The 17,637-nt window shown below is 35.3% G+C and overlaps 1 protein-coding gene across 1 annotated transcript in view; it reads left to right on the forward strand.

Moving 5' to 3' along the window:
- Positions 1-568: 568 nt before the first annotated feature.
- The window catches only part of LOC105445618 (salivary glue protein Sgs-3-like), a 28,303-nt gene continuing 11,234 nt past the window's right edge, over positions 569-17,637 (forward strand). Inside the window, exons 1-3 of the mRNA XM_030984995.1 lie at positions 569-677; positions 6,397-6,498; positions 16,962-17,031. Coding sequence (XP_030840855.1) covers positions 6,493-6,498; positions 16,962-17,031 — 76 coding nt within the window. The 5' untranslated portion in view covers positions 569-677; positions 6,397-6,492. The remainder of the gene's footprint in view (positions 678-6,396; positions 6,499-16,961; positions 17,032-17,637) is intronic.

Consider the following 17,637-nt stretch of genomic DNA (forward strand, 5'->3'; position numbering starts at 1 on the left):
GTTAATTAACCCCTATCCTGTGTATTTACAGGCAAAAGATTTAAGTTATCATAATCGGGTCATATCCCCTTTTGATTGGTTTGACATGCCATTACATTACATTTATATACACTAAACTCATTATAATTTGACAAATAATAGCTGTGCAATTATGTTCATTCTTTATGGGATGTCGTCTACTTGGGCAGTATTGGTCCATATAGTGACGTCATTAAAACATCGTTATTTTTCCGGCGAATCTCTCGTATATCCCGGCTGCGATGAAGGTGGTTGTATTTGTATTTTTTATAAATCACCCGATATGTAGTTGACCTAAAATTTGTACGATGGCCATTTGTTAGCTTACCAGTTTCTTGTGATACATTAGTTGAAATGTTTGTGATTTTCTTTGAATTTCACCTTTAACTCAATTTTAGATTCTCTCTTGGTTTATATCTCGTTCAAAGCCTCTTTCGTTTCTTCAAATGAGTACACAGGTACCTGTTATTCGGAAGGATTAGGGCTGAATTACACCTTACCAATGTTTAACGAGTGTAAGAAGGAACTACATTATAATGGCAGCATGGTACAGACCATTCCAAAGCTCATCTCATACACATCTAATGAGGAAGCTGCTTGTCCAAGAAGGAAGAGTAAACTGGGGATCCCACCCGGACACAGAGTGTGCAGATTACCTGGTAAGTCGTTCTTTGCCTGCTATAAACATTATAAAACATATAATCTGTTCTACTGTTCTTTTGAAAATGTAATAATGTAAGTCCTAGCCAAAAGTGTCATAAGATTCGATATTTATGTTAGAGACCATTTTAAGACATTGACAACAAACGTTGACAGTCTATCCATAACAGTCGGATGTTATAGTCTGAGGAGTAGCCGAACCCCCCCCCCCTAAACAAAAAAAAGATGGCTTGACTTCATCCACTAAACACGAAAAACTGTCAAAAGCTTAAAACTTCGATTTAAAAAAAGAAAAGTTCCTGAGGAGGGGTGTTGTATTTATTTTGTAGTTATATTTTACAGGGTAACATTGTTAGTTACAAAACTGCTTTACATAATGACCCTTTTGGCCTTGATTAAGTATGTATATAAGATGATTAAATATTGAATTTATAGAAATATCAATTAATTTCTATTCAAGTGTTGTTTCCTAAAAAAGTTTGAAGTCGATGATAGTTGAAAAGGCATTTTCTTAATTCAATTCAATTCAATCAAGGTTTATTAAAGACATGAATGGCATTCATAGACTGAATTGTACATGCTTTCACAGTGCAGGTAAAATATAATACAAGTATAAGATAACAACATGAGATCAGAAAAATGGAATTAAATATAATATGTACAAGCATAATTTAAAATTTGATTGGTGAAATTATAGTAAAATATATACGGAATTTAAAATGACTGATTGAGATTGCTTCACTGTCAAATATAACATAATGTCGCACAGCTGTTAAGGCAATTACAAGCTCGGATTTTCATAGTGAACATTTAACATACACGTTAGATTGGGAAGAGCACTGTTCTGGAATCTCTTAGAATTTCAAGAAAATCCCTGATTGTTATTGACGAATCGTAAATTGTATTTGTTGGTTTTCGGTGGCGGTAACCATGATTTGCACAGTAAATTCGTTTCTAGTGCAGAAGCCAGATCTTCGGTGAGTTTTACTCTTCGAGTCACAAGGGTTGGCAATTTCAGTCTTTCTATAGAGCATTGTCATATGAAGTATAATTTAATCCTTATATATCTTATAGGCTCTTTTTTGTATACTTTCTATAACATCAATCTGTTAACAAGTCAAACAGAAACCAGCCAATGCTAATTTTGAAGGACATATCGGAACAACTGACAACCAATACCAAAATAATTAATTATTTTGTGGGGTATGGGTGAATATGGACGTGTGTGCATGTGATTTTTTTGTCGTATTCGGTTCAGGTTTATACTTTCATATCATGAATGATCTGCCTGCCTATTCACGAGTAATATAATACATTCCGTCCTCCACCATGATATCAAGAACGAGCAACACTCAAGTATATTAATTTCAATTGTTCATATCAAGTACGGTTACCGTGTGGTTTTCTTAACAACACAACATGACGAACAATATGATGATACACCCGAGAGATTCGAAATTTAATCTAATTAGTGGATAATTAATCAGTCAAGTATAGTCTGTTTACCATCAATAGTAGCATAAATTTTGGCACTGGTGACAACGACTGGTCTCTGCTTCCCTCATTTCTGGACAAGAGGTTTTGGAACAAGATCTGTCAATATAGATCAATTATATTAGCAGTGATATTGTAAGAAACTAATACTATTTGTATTCTATTTTATTTGTTGATATCATAAAATAACAGCTATTTACAACAATGCTGATGTACAGTATTCATGCATTCGTAACATATCATAATATAGTACAAAACATGAAACTAATGTAACATAATCACTAACTAATTAAAGTATTGATTTTTTTTGTTACTTCGTTTGTATCGAATTTCTTTTGATTACATTTCATATCGAGATAGGTGCGAATTTCTACCTTAAATTTTTTTACCAAATATACAGCATGTATCCTATACTTTTCACTTCCAAAACATTCTCTAATATAGTTTCTATTGATAATAAACTGAGCAAAGCTTAATATAAAATCGACAAGATTCATTTCTCTTCTCTCTATTTCATGACCTATTAAAAGATTTTTATCGTTCAAAATGATTCTTAAATTAAACAAAGTATCGATTATTTGGATACAATCTTCCATGACATAGATTATTGTTTTTAATCCTCCATTTATACAAATTGTCTTTACTGGGTAATATTCAATGAATACATTTAAAATTTATATGCTTAATTCTGTTATCATTTATTAAGTAAAATTTATAATGAAGCACCGTCTTCCAGTGAAACTCATTAGGTAATTCAAAATATGCGTTTAAAAAAAACTACTTCAAAGGAATCACCTCTTACCATTCATATCGCACTGGATTACATTGCAGACGATGAACTTTGTACATATTGTATCCTTTTACGTAACTTCTGCAACCCAAAAGTCGGTAAATGCACTTTTTAACTTTGCCAATTTTAAGGCCCGGTCACACAGAGAGGACGCATGGGGGACGCACGGCCAGCGCATTGGAAATTTCCAAATTTGGACCAATGCTATGCATTCGTGGTCATTCGCTGTGTGCGTCGGGATTTTTTGAGCATGGTCAAAAGTGTGCGCGGAGCTCGACGCATGAATGTACACGTACACGCCAAAGTGACGCCAGACCTGCTCGGAGCGCGCTAGACCAATTCCAGACATACATGGAGCACACGCCCTGTATACGCGCAGCGCGCTAGCAACACGTTATGCATTTGGTGTCAGCTCGCTAGCTTCTCCCCTTGAGCCCCCCATGCGTCCCCTCTGTGTGACCGGGCCTTTAAGGCCCGGTCACACATAGACGACGGACGGCCCGCGCATTGAAAATCAGAAAAGGTCGTGCGCCCGACTTTTGTCAGGATTTGGGAGAAGCTAGCGAGCTGACACCGAATGTGTAGCGTGTTGCTAGCGCGCTGCGCGTAAACAGGGCGTGTGTTCCACGTTTGTCTGGCGTTGGTCTAGCGCGCTTTGCGCGGGTCTGGCTTCCTATTGGCGTTTACATCCATGCGTCGAGCTCCATGCACACTTTTGAGCGTGCACAAAAAATCCTGACACACACAGAGAATGACGTCGAATGCATAGCGTTGGTCCAGCGCACTCGACGAACGAGTAACGCAGTATGACGCACACATAACGCACGTCAACGCACTGGCAAAAATTGCAAATTTTCAATGCGCGGGCCGTGCGTCCCCCATGCGTCCCTAAGGCGGAAAGTAATTCATTTTCTTGAAAATTAACAAAAATGGAATCAACTTTTTCATATTATGTTTACTGTAAGACTTGTTTCACTTTGAGGATATTGTTTCTTATTCAGTTTGGAAAATGCCATAACTCATTCCTATATTTAATGTTGCTCTTAGTATTATATCAAAACGTTTCATTTTTAAATATCTGTTACTTTAAACATATCAATATATTTCAATTCAGCCCAGGGACAAAACATGTCAACATTAAAGTCAGGCAACTGTTTGTTTCTACAAATACGATACATATTGCTATTTTTGCAATGAAAATGCAAACAAAGAGGCAAATCTCAAATTTTGTGGATCCAGTATTTAAACAAAATTTTCCAAGCACTTTGCTCACTTCTTAAATACTTATAAGTCCATGATAGACGGAGTGACCGGCATTTCGACTCGAAGTCCATCATTCCCAGCCCCCTTTTATTTCATGATTGTGACAGAAGTTTTGTTTAAGAAACTACTACTCATACTACTACTACTACTACTACTACTACTACTCCTACTACTACTAATAATAATACTACTAATAATAATACTAATAATAATAATAATAACGAACGTTCACAAGGCGTCGTTCCCATCATAATTGACAGCGCTGTCGCATCCAGTGGTCAGACAATGTAGACAAAGGGTATTTGAATGGTGTAGCTTTCATAGATCTTCGACGTGCATTCGATAAAGTCAACCAGTCTCTCCTCCTAAATAGATTACATCAATATGGTTGCTCCCCGAATGTAATTAAATGGTTTGAATCATACCTGAAAAATCCCCAACAATTTGTCTAATTAGGGAAAGAAAAATCAACATTTAGAAATATAACAATGGGAGTTCCACAAGGGTCCATCTTGGCCCCGCTCCTTTTTACTCTATTTATTAATGACTTCCGATGTTCCATCTCAAATGGCATTGTTTATATGTATGCAGATGTTACAACTATTTCTGTATGTGGTAAAACTAAGCAAGAGGTAGAACTCAAACTTACAAAAGCTCTTGGTGAACTGAATTCTTGGCTGAATAAAAATAAATTGATTTTGAATAGTGATCAGACCAAATCGATGCTGCTAGGATCAAAGCATAAGCCTAGATCATTAGATAACAGTATGATGTCGATTGAATTAAATGGATGCCAGTTGGAATGTGTATATGCATATAAATGTTTGGGAGTTATAATTGATAACAGTTTTGACTTTAAAAAACATATCGAAAGTATTGCTTTAACTGTGAAACAGAAATTAGGAACATTTCGTCGATGTTAACATTATTTTGATAAAGCACAATTGAACAGACTCTACTGGGCTTTTGTAGTGCCCCATTTAATGTACTGCTGTACTGTTTGGTCGGGGAGATTTGAAGCAACTCATAGTAAACTGGAGAGATTACATAAGAGGGCAGCATATATGATTTCTCGTTGTTCCTGGGAACCCCCATCTGAACAAATTTTTGAAATTCTATCCTGGCAGAAAATAGATCTGTTTTTTTTTTTTAGAGCATCTTGTTGTATGATTCACTAATGTTTACATAAAGCTGCACCTGAAGTACTCGGTGATAAATTTATTTATATCGAAGCGATATCATCTCGAACAACGAGGAGCACACATAAGATGTTAATAAGAATGACACATGCTCGTACGACCTTTTATCAGAAGTCATTTCTTGTCACAGGTCCATCAAACTGGAATAAATTACCCGAATGTGTTCGATTTATAGAAAATATGAAACCATTTAAACGAGAAATGGCAAAATGGCAAAAGACGTCCTCGTTGTAATATGATCATGTTGTAATATGACTCTTTTTTCTTTCATCTTTGTATAGGCCTATATTTTATTATATATTCATCTTGATTTCTCTTGTTGGTTTGTTATTGTTGTTGTTGCTGTTGATTTTTTTTTTTACTGTTTGCTTCAATTTGGATATATGGCATTTACATATTTGTATCATATACATATTACTCATTTCGTTATTACTCATTTCGTTAAAACCAGTATTTATTTGCTGATTGGGCTACCCTTCTTTTTAAAGATGTGTAATAAATAAATAAATAAAAAAGGGAATGTGGTATACTTGTGGATAATCTATAAAGACACAAATCAATACAAAAACGTACGTCAGTAGTAGTAGTAGTAGTAGCAGTAATAGCAGCAGCAGTAATATCACTGTTATCACATCGTTATTAATAGTAGAAGTAGTAGTAGTAGTAGTAGTAGTAGTAATAGCAGTGGTATTACTATTATTACAATGATAACTATTATTTATATTATTGTTATTATTATTATTATTAGTATTGAATTTGTCATTGTATGTAGATTTAAGTTTAAGTCTGGCCTGTAACTACATGGCTTCCTCTTTTTCATCATGCAGCAGTAGCCTACCTGAAAGAATACAGTGATACATCATATACATCAAAGGTATGAGGGAGTCGCAGAAGTTTACCAGTATTCCTAAACAATCACATTCCTATGGTTGAGCAATAATTGCAGTGTCTTGTCCCCTCTTTTGACTACAGATTGTGGCGAAAATCCTTGTCGAAACGGCTGGTGTGAGGAGACTATGACAAACTTCAAATGCCACTGCTCTGCCGGATATCGAGGAAAACGTTGCGATGAACGTGAGAATACAAAACAATCCTAATAATTATTTGACAAGTCGGTTAGGGGAATTAAAATATACAACTTAATTTTTTCTAGTAACCTGAATTCGAGCAAAATTATAAACTTTGTAAAAAGCAACCGAACGGTGTGCAGTATAACCAACCGATTGTACGAAGATGATACATTAGTGAAACCTATTTCAGACAGGTATGGAAATATATTTCATTTGAAATTTAAAAAAATCATGAATATTCATCAATTATGCAAATTAGGTCATATAAGCTAAATATATATTCGCGCACTCATTATGCAAATTAGGAAAGTCAAACTGTTCATTTTTGGGGCATTTTTTAAATCATATATTCATAGATCATATTTACACCAAATATTAACCTTAAAATCCAAATATTTTTGCAATGCCGATAAAATATGGCGATCGAAATTACTTGGATCACCGTCACAGCTATTTTCTCATGTGTTTCACAAATTATTCAGAAAAACCGATCATATGATAAGAATTGTACAGTTGTGGCTACCTTGAGTGTAAATATCAAATTGATTTAATGAGTGAAAGACTTGAGGATATTGCATTTTTGTAGGGGTGTTTTATACATTGAGGTGCATTTTTACCACATGACATACTATAATGAGCATCCACTAACACAGACTTGGTATAATGCAACACCTGTACATTCATTGGCTGATATCATTTATGCCACTGATGTCATGCTTCTTACTGCGCATGTATGGATTATGTTTTTGCTAAGGCTCAATATATTAATTAATATTAATATTCTTAATTCTGGAATGATATTTCGGTAGGGAATATCATTACCTAGTAATTGGTTTGTGGTAATGTAGCTTCTCGTCTCCCTAGTTCAAGAGAGAGAGAGAGAGTGAAATCCATCAAGCGTACCCCGACAGTTAATGATGTATCACTTATTCATTATCGATTTCAAAATATTTAGCCAGGGTGGCCCATTCAGCAATTAGCTGGTCTTCCGAGGAAGCCCTGGTGAAAATGGTGACAAAATCATACATGTAAAAATAAGAAAAAAGTACTCATAGAAGTGTACAATTGAATCTGATATATAATATAAATAAACATAGATTTAAAACAATAATACAAATGACAACAGATTTGTGTGTTTCGACTCTTTCCGGACAGATTTAGATTTGATTTCGCTTTGTGTTTTGTTACATGGAATTCATCGGAAGTATCGTGATAATGTTGAACAGATTCTGAGGAAAACTGTACGAAATTTCCGGCTATGTCTTCCTTGACTAATTCCTAGTGTTTTCCCCTCATAATCACAACATTAGCTTTATGCCTTAACTCGTGTGGCATCGACTCTTAGTTTCGAAACGGCAGTTGAGTTATTTGTGATTCATCTCTCTGCAGTTAAAGCAGCCTTTTTATCATATGTCAAGCTTTTATACCATGCAGTGTTTCCTTTCGTCATAATAAAAGTTTCTTAGATAGAACATCAGATTTCATTGGTTTGATGAAATTTCCTTACATTTCTCAAAATTCATCTAACGTTCCATTTATGTTGTTTGCAAGGCCGAGGCTGACGTCATATGTCTTTTGTTGCACCATAATATCAACTAAATTTCCAGTTTTGCGAGAAAAAAAATGAAAACACTGATAACATGGTTCGCTAAACACTCGATTGTCAAAGCGGTCGGGGTGGGCACGGGGGAATGTATCAAGTGTTCCTCGCGTTGATTGGTTACTTGAGATGGGCGTGTCTCACTACGCAGACCTTCCTGATCAGAGTGTCTGTTTGCTGCGAAATTCGAGGCATATTGGATATTAACCCCGTGAAAGTTGGCGTTAATTTCCGAGTGTTTCAGTAGACGTGTTCATCATTTCCCATTTCGCTGTCTAAACATAATTAGGCAAATTTGTATTGCGAACATAAATATCATTTCGAAAAATAGATATACAGACTATCTGTAATACTGGAACTTTTATTCACGATTTTACTTCCTTTTGAGGAGTTCGGGAATACGGACTACATTGCAAGAAAAACTTTACAGAAACTATAACGCTGCTGGGTGAACAAGACAGTGTCGTATTTGAGTTATAACGACAGCACAGCAAGGAAGATGAGCAAAGTCTTTTACAACCTTAACTGTAGTATTCTCGGATGCTTGCTTCACGTTTCCAATATATGTTGTCTTCTGAGAGGTTACTTTATTTGAGATGTAAAGACAACATCGCAAGAACAATATACAATCAATCTACTGTTGCTCGACTGGATTTTATCGAATAATTGAGATTTGTTTTCCATCGGTCAAAATGGTGAGTACTCACCTTTATTTATTTAATAACAAACATGTGCATATATATATATATATATGTGTGTGTGTGTGTGTGTGTGTGTGCGTTCGTGCGTGTGTGTATGTGTGTGTGTGTGTGTGTGTGTGCGTATGTGTGTGTGTAGGCCTATGTATATAGCGGCATCTTTTGTCCCTCCAATTTGGGTTATTCTGAGGAGGCTAGGAACAGTTTGTGGTGGAAGTGTGGTCGCATGCTGGGGAAGGGGGGGGGGGTAGTAGTGTTTTTGGTTGGATGGGGTCCTTGTTTTATGTTACAAATGATTTCATTTTGTTTTCATCAATTGTACAATCTAGGTAATGAAAAAAAATTGAATTCATGGAAAAACAACTGTATTTTATTTCGAAAATTAATTCGATTGTTTGGAATCAATAAAAAAAAAACTTTTGAAAAAAGAAGAAAAAATCTTCTGGAGGTCGCAAACACAGCACTACGTTGTCCCTACTTATTGTGACAATCCACGATTCCACATGACGAATAGAAAATACCATGCTTATTCCTGAAACTAAGGATTACATGGCACTCCCCTCCCCCTCTCCAAATGTGTTCAAGCTCCTAAAAAATGCCCCTTTTTGCTGAGGAAAAGCGCACTTTTTACCTCTTAATTTTTCTCACTTTTAATAAGTTACCCCTTTCCATTTTCACTTTTACAAGTGTCCCTTCTTATATTGCCCTTTCCCCTGATTAAAATTGCCCCTTTCAATGCTGTGATAAGTGCCCCTTTTTTAAAGTATAATAAGTTCCCTTTGTAACTTTTTGTTATAATAATAATAATAATAATAATAATAATAATAATAATAATAATAATAATAATAATAATAATAATAATAATAATAATAATAATAATAATAATAATAATAATAATAATAATAGTGGCTATTTGTATAATTGTCCGTTGACCAATATTATTCTACCAACATTTCCCGTTGTCGCTTTATGTTGTGTCATTTTGACAGTCAAAGTCAGGAAAGAGGGTTTGCCTACCACTACCGCACAAAATAAGCACACTTTATTTATTTGAAAGATTTTTTTTTATAATACAATGGTGTTTTTTTTTCTTCATTTGTAGCGGTCACCGCCTAATCGGAGGGGGCGTCCAAAAAGGTGGCCCTTTTGATGAGAAATAGTATTTTATTAATAATGTTTCAAGAAAATCTTGAAACACAATTACTTTGGTGTCATATGAAATCAAATTTAGATATATACATTTTGATACCAATTTTGACGGAATTGGGATTAATTAACGATGCAATTTTTTCTTCTTAAAATTTTATTTAAAAAAGGTTTTTGTTTCCATACATCAAAATTGGAGAGGTGTCTTTCCAGGTTTTTGCCCATGTACAAGGTCAATAGTTTTGTGCAAATGGAGGCTTTTTGTATTTCTTTTCAGTGAAAAAGTTATGAAACCCAAAGTTATTTACTTGACTTCCAGACAAACGACATTTTTGCCCATTGGTGTACCTCAATCGATTTTTTTTTTAAATATACCTTTAAGTAAAATCTCGACTCGCCGCGGGTTTGCTGTCAAATTATGGATAATTGAATAGTCTAAAGTTGATATAAATTTCACTGAGTTATATAATGTTTTAAAGTTGATATAAATTTCACTGAGTTATACATCAAAGGAATTTTATGTCAAAGACATGATGTAGAAAAATAAAGAGAACTGTCTTCATATGTGCTTACTATGTAGCGCCTAACACTTACTCTATCAGAAGTCTCTAAGCGCTCTACAATAATGCAGCATAATTACCCTGACTTTAGCAGGGCAGCTGTCACACGATCTGCGTTTCAAGGAATAAATTTCCTAACCAGGTCCCCATTGACTTCAAATGGGTGGAGTGGAGCACAACGTGGATGTTTTTTTTTGCTGAAGGAAATTAACGCTCTTATGTGGGATTCGAACTCATGACCTTATAATTGAAAGACGAGAGTCAGAACCACTACACCATGACGCTTCTATATGATGTGGTCCTATTTTGATCTGGTTGGTTGATCTTTCGACAGCTCTGTAATAGTTTTAGTTGCTTTAGGAACTAGTGGATAGCCAATATTTGTTTATTATTTGATTTTACCTCATAGAAATGGCGTTCAAAGATAAAGAACATTAATTTCGATAGTCAACTTGTGCTAGTGTGATCGGAAGTCGTCCGAATTTAGAAAGAAAGGCGAGATATGGCTTTTTCATAATGTCGCCACATTCTGCTAAAGGCGAATCGTAGGTAAACAAAACGTCCATGGCCCCCTCTGAGCGAAAGATGAAATAATGAAAATTATGGGGGAAACTTTTAGGGGTAAAACATTAGTCTGCGAACCCCTCAATTTCAGAACCACAAGATTACTAGATTGATTCCCGGGCGGAAAAATTCAGAAATAAAAATGGGAAATTCACACCCCACGTCAACCCCTTCGGAAGTAACAAAGCTTTCGGAGTTATAAATCTTCTTTCATTTTAAGAGTTATGAAAGCAATGGTATAAGAAGTGTTCTTAATTGTTTTCCCTCCAAAGAAAATGAAAACCCATGAAAACACAAGTGCTTCAGAGGGCCCCTGGACCCCACGCCGTATAACACTCCGCTCCTTTCGCTCGTGACATGTTCTACTTGGAAACTCAGATTTCAGTGCTACCCCCCCCCCCATATAAATCAGATTGACGCCCCTGGTCTTGATTGATCTGTCAAACAACATAGACCTAATGTAAGCTGAAACTTAAACGAAATGCAGATCACCAGTTAGTCACTCAACAAACGGATGAAGCTACGCCTATTTATTTTATTGGTATCTCTATAATGAGCATCAACCAATACAGACTTGCATAACTCAACACCTGTACATTCATTGGCTAATATCATTTATGCCACTGATGTCATGCTTCTTACTGCGCATGTATGGATTGTGTTTTTGCTTATTGTTGCTAAGGCTCAATATATTAATCTCTTCTTAATTCTGGAATGATATTTCGGTAGGGAATATCATTACCTATTAATTGGTTTGTGGTGATGTAGCTTCTCGTCTGCCTAGTTCAAGAGAGAGAGAGAGTGAAATCCATCAAGCGTACCCCGACAGTTAATGATGTATCACTTATTCATTATCGAATTCAAAATATTTAGCCAGGGTGGCCCATTCAGCAATTAGCTGATCTTCCGAGGAAGCCCTGTGGAAAATGGTGACAAAATCATACACGTAAAAACATGAAAAAATACTCATAGAAGTGTACAATTAAATCTGATATATAGTATAAATGAACATAGATTTAAAACAATAATACAAATGACAACAGATTTGTGTGTCATATCTGTAAACAACTCACTGGTAGAGAAAAATAATCATTAAATCTTACACCAAACAGTTTTGTGAATGAAAAGTATATTACAAACTTAGGGATTTACAAAATAAGATGTTTAAATTCCATATCTTGTGTTAAAATGATTCGAATTGTCAACACAATCATATATATTATGAAACGTTTGTACCTAAAAGCATATTTAAAATGCGTCACACGATTGTTGAATGGGAGCCATTTCAATATGAAATATTTCTTTTGAGGGCGTATAGAAGTAACATTTTAGGAATAATTCTAAGTTTGATGATGCGTCCAGTGTTCACATGAAAACGCAGCGTCCAACTTTCATAGCAATAATCAGGGCTCGATTTGACGAATCATAGATACATTATTGGTAGGGTGTCTTCATCAACATAAGGTCTGACCCTTCGTAACCAAATTATCAATATAAATAAAGAAAAGAAGGGCCCTAGAATGGACCCTTACGGCACTCCTACAGAAACAGAATAATCATCTCAGGGTGGGTGCTTTTACTCTTTCCAGACAGATTTAGATTTGATTTAGTTTTTGTTTTGTTACATGAGATTCATGTATCGTGATAGCGTTGAACAGATTCTGAAGAAAATGGCACGGAATTTCCGGCTGTGTCTTCCTTGCTGATTCCTAGTGTTTTCCCCCTATAATCACAATATTTAGCTTTATGCCCTAACTTTTACAAGTGTGACATCGAATCTTAGTTTCAAAAAAGCAGTTGAGTTATTTGTGATTCATCTCTCTGCAGTTAAAGCAGCATTTGTATCATATGTCAGGCTTTTATACCATGCAGTGTTTCCATTCGTCATAATAGAAGTTTCTTAAATAGAACATCAGACTTCATTGGTTTGGTGGAATTTCCTTACATTTCTCAAAACTCCTCATACGTTCCGTTTATGTTGTTTGCTAGGCCGAGGCTAACGTCATACGTCTTTTGTTGCACCATAATATTAACTAAAAGGTCCAGTTTTGCGAGAAAAAATGAAAACACTGATACCATGGTTCGCTAAACACGCGATTGTCAAAGCGGTCGGTCGGGGTGGGCACGGCGAGGATGTTTCAAGTGTTCCTCGCGTTGATTAGTTACTTGAATTGGGCGTGTCTCGCTACGCAGACCTTCCTGATCAGGGTGCCTGTTAGCTGCGACATCCGCAAATTGGATATTAACCCGTGAAAGTCTGCTTTAATTTCAGAGTGTTTCAGTAGACGTGTTCAGCGCTTCTTAATTCGCTGTTTAAACGGAATTAGGCAATTTGTATTGTCAACATAAACATCATTTCGAAAAATAAATAAACAGACTATTTGTAATAATGGATCTTTAATCACGTTTTTACTTCCTATTGAGGAGTTCGGGAATAAAGACTACATTGCAAGAAAAACTTTACAGAAACTATAATGCTGCTAAGTGAACAAGACAGTGTCATATTTGAGTTATAAAGATAACACAGCAAGGAAGATGAGCAAAGTCTTTCGACAACCTTAACTGTAGTATTCTTGGATGCTTGCTTCACGTTTACAATACATGTTGTCTTCTGAGAGTTAACTTTATTTGAGATGTGCGCAAGAACAAAATACAATCAATCAACTGTTGCTCGACTTGATTTCATCGAATAATTGAGATTTGTTTTCCATCGGTCAAAATGGTGAGTCCTCGCCTTTATTTATTTAATTACAAACATGTGCATATATATATATATATATATATGTATGTATTTATGTATGTTGTATATATATCAGTGGTGGGTCCAGGTGGGGGCCGAATCGGCCAGCCCATCCCCCCCCTCCACTGGGAGAGAGAGAGAGAGAGAGAGAGAGAGAGAGAGAGAGAGCAACGAGAAAGAATCGCTACCCTGAATACGAAATAAGAACCAGGGAGGATGTTGTCGTTAGTAGAACAATACAAAAAACAGTTTTATTTTAATAAAAAAATTAGAGATGAAATGATAGGGGCTGTGTAAATATCGAGGAGAAAATCACTACTGCTATCGCTCGTGACGTGACGACTATCTCAAAGACTCTGAAGTCCTAACACTCGAGAGCGTCCGGGGGCTCCGTCCTTTGTTCCTCCGGCAGGGGAACTCCCCCTGGACCCCATCCGCAAAGATAAAAGTGATTCCCCAGACAACCCTTTGTTGTAAATTTGTCCATATTAGAGAGTGAAAGTCTTTCTGTCGCTCAAGACGGCCATTTTGAAGGTTCAGAAATGCTAAAACTCGAGAACGCCTGGGGCTCTGCACCACAACTGGGGCCTTAAGGCGGGCCCTTGGTCCCGACCCCATCCAGAAAGGCTAGCGCTAACGTGCAAACGTTGGTTCCTCCCCCCCTCCGAAATCCTAGATCCGCCGCTGCATATTAAATCGTAGATATAAGTTGTTGTTGTTGGTAGTAGTTTTATGGCGTTCATTCATAACTGGATATATACGCCATATCTTCAGTTATATAAGAAAATTGAGTTATCAGTAAAGAACACTGGAAATAACAAATTGTAATAATGTAATAAATTAATCAGTATCGCAATTTATTAGGAGTTTCTAGATGGTTTACAACTTCGTATTTTTGCTTTTTTGTCTTCATACGTTTTATCTGGTCAGCCCGGTTTCGATTGCATAGAAATCTAGCTTTGCTCGATCTGAAACCACGGAACCGTAAAATGTAACAGTTCTGTGTCTGAAACAGGCTTTTCGGCTACTCGGCGTGCGTGCGAAGTGATCTTTTTATTTCGTAGATAAAAATATCGCCAAATTGATGTACACATGGAAGGGATTATAGGTACACACTATGCAGCTCTCTGATTGGTCTGATGGTATACAATATCTACCACACACATTGAGCCAGCCATTGTCTGTCATGCTCCTACAGCAGGAACACACCCGCTCTATAACATCTCAAACAGAAATCAATTTTGACTAGCCGCCAAATCGTAGTGTCGTTCATTAAATGAACTACATGTATCTATTGCACTTAAAGCATTTTCCATCCGTTATTTTGTGTGCAAATAAACACCATTCCACGTCTTTCTTGTTTGGAAAATAACAGTTGGTGCCGTAAACGTCAAGATTTTTGTTCGACTGAAAAAGTATCTTTACAATAATTATAAGAGCAGAAAACAATTTATATAAAGGTAAGACGAATCAAGGGTCATATTGGGTTTTATCATAGAATTCGATGATAATGATCAATTGTATTGGATAACAAATTTATCAAGATCTGAATTTTATACATTAATATTTCAAAGAAATACAAGGCAAAACTAATGTGAAATATGAATATATTTTTGTTTAAAGGACGTGGGGAATCAACATTTCCCATTTCTTAGAAGTTTCAATTTTGTTGTGTCTACCTAATATTGATGACCACATGTGGCATGTTTTGTTATTAAAAACAATATAAACATTCGCAAAGCGTTCTTTTTTTAAACTAATTTCGTTATCCCCATCCTTATCTTTAAGTCAATCCAATAGTTTCAGGGTTTCATCTTCATCTTTCTACTCGTCTTTAATTGGTAGACAACATTGTCTTACTATAGATAGTCATTGTAGCGAGTATTTAACTGTTAAGTCCGGGGTGCCACAAGGGTCAATTCTGGGCCCATTGATTTGTGTTTGTACATTAATGATATTAATAATTAAACATTTAATAATAATTCCAAAATATCACTTTATGCTGACGATACTGTCATTTTTAATAATTCTAATGATTTTTCTAAAGTTCAAGAAAATTTACAGAATGACTTTGATTTAATATTTAAATGGTTTGGTAAAGATGTATATACTCCCTCAAAAAAATATGGTTATGTCCTTTGGATCAAAAAGAAAGTTGAAGAACAATCGTCTCTCAATTAAATCAATTGGATAAAAACTTACAGTGTGTCGAAACAATGAAATACTAGTTATACTTGACTCACAACTTGCATGGTCTGAACATATAAAATATATAAGTACTAAGATATCTCGTTCTATTGAATGTATTCGTCGTATACAACGCCAAATACACCATAAAACTCTTGTAAACCTCTATCTTGCATTAATTTTACCACATATCGACTATTGTTGTACTGCTTGGGGAAACTGCTTAAAGACAAATTTATCGAAGCTGCAAAAGTTACAAAAAAGATTTGCGAGATTGATTTTAAATAAGGATTACGACACACCACAATGTACGCTTCTTACGACTTTAAACTGGCAATCGGTCGAACAAAGATTAAAATATCACTACTGTTTGTTAGCTTTTAAAATTATAAATGTCATAGCCCCAACTTATTTAAAATCACTTATCAATTATCGCATCGCAACTACTGTACCCGCTATTCATTGAATTCTCTTCTTGACATCCCATACCCGAAAACCGAATTCAAAAAAGATAATTGTCGTATAAAGCAAGCACCCTATTTAATAAACTTCCTCCCTCAATTCGATCAACCAAATCAATTCAAATATTTAAGCGCGGATGCCAATTGGCAAAGCATTTATTATAGTAGAATCTCCGTTCTTATTTCCCTCTACCGGTATAAGCAGTTTTCTTATGTTATTATGTATGTACTCTATATTATGTCAAACATGTAAATGTTAAGTTTTTATGAATGTTATATTGTTCTGTATTCCTTGTATTTTGTATATCACAAACTTGTTATGTCGTTCTAGAGAGCGTACTTGGAAAGCAGTTCTGTTAAAGTGAATGTATACCCACCCTCTATTTCAAATAAAACTTGAATAAATAAATAAATACAAATAAATACATCACTTTTCGTAAGAGTGAGAAAACGGTTTTACTTTAACAGTGCTAAATCCCTTCATTTTTTTTTCTTTTTGACTATACAATAGATGCAGAGACATAAATCCGCTGTTACCCTGAGAGACACGTTCCTACTTCTCTGCACTTCATTCGTCATTGGTGAGAGTTAGAATGAATTTCGTCCTTTTTAAAATTAATTAGAAGTATACTCGCGGGCTAGATCAGTTACCTTGGGGGCAAAAGTCCAATTTGAGGGTTTTGAGACATTTGATATTGTTTTCAATATGTTGAAAAAATATTCTGCTGAAAAACAGTTGTACCATATTTCAAAAAAGCCGCTATGCATGTATATGTAATATTGAACAGTTTGAAGATTACCTTTTAACATAACCACAATTTTACCCGGTTTGAAATAGAATTACAAATTCTCTACAAAATGATACTACATTTGTTAGGCTTGATTATAGTTTGAATAACAATGGAGAGCCAAAAATGTGATTTTCCCCAAATTTTCCCGATAATATGAATTTCGTCCAAAATGCATGTCTCTCTACGTTTCATAAATTATCTTCAGTAATTTCTTTTTAGAAAACTGCCTAAACATATGTTCAATATGATATCAAAATTATCTTTTAAATGTTATAGCGCTCTAAACTTAGTATGCTGATATCAGTTAACATGGCATTTATGGGTAAAAATACGTCAACCCCTAAAGTATTGCAACAACAGGTTTACCAAAGGTTTCCGGTAACGTTTGAAATCTGG

This window comes from Strongylocentrotus purpuratus, unplaced genomic scaffold, assembly GCF_000002235.5.
Source record: "Strongylocentrotus purpuratus isolate Spur 01 unplaced genomic scaffold, Spur_5.0 spur5_scaffold_14, whole genome shotgun sequence".
NCBI lineage: Eukaryota > Metazoa > Echinodermata > Echinoidea > Camarodonta > Strongylocentrotidae > Strongylocentrotus > Strongylocentrotus purpuratus.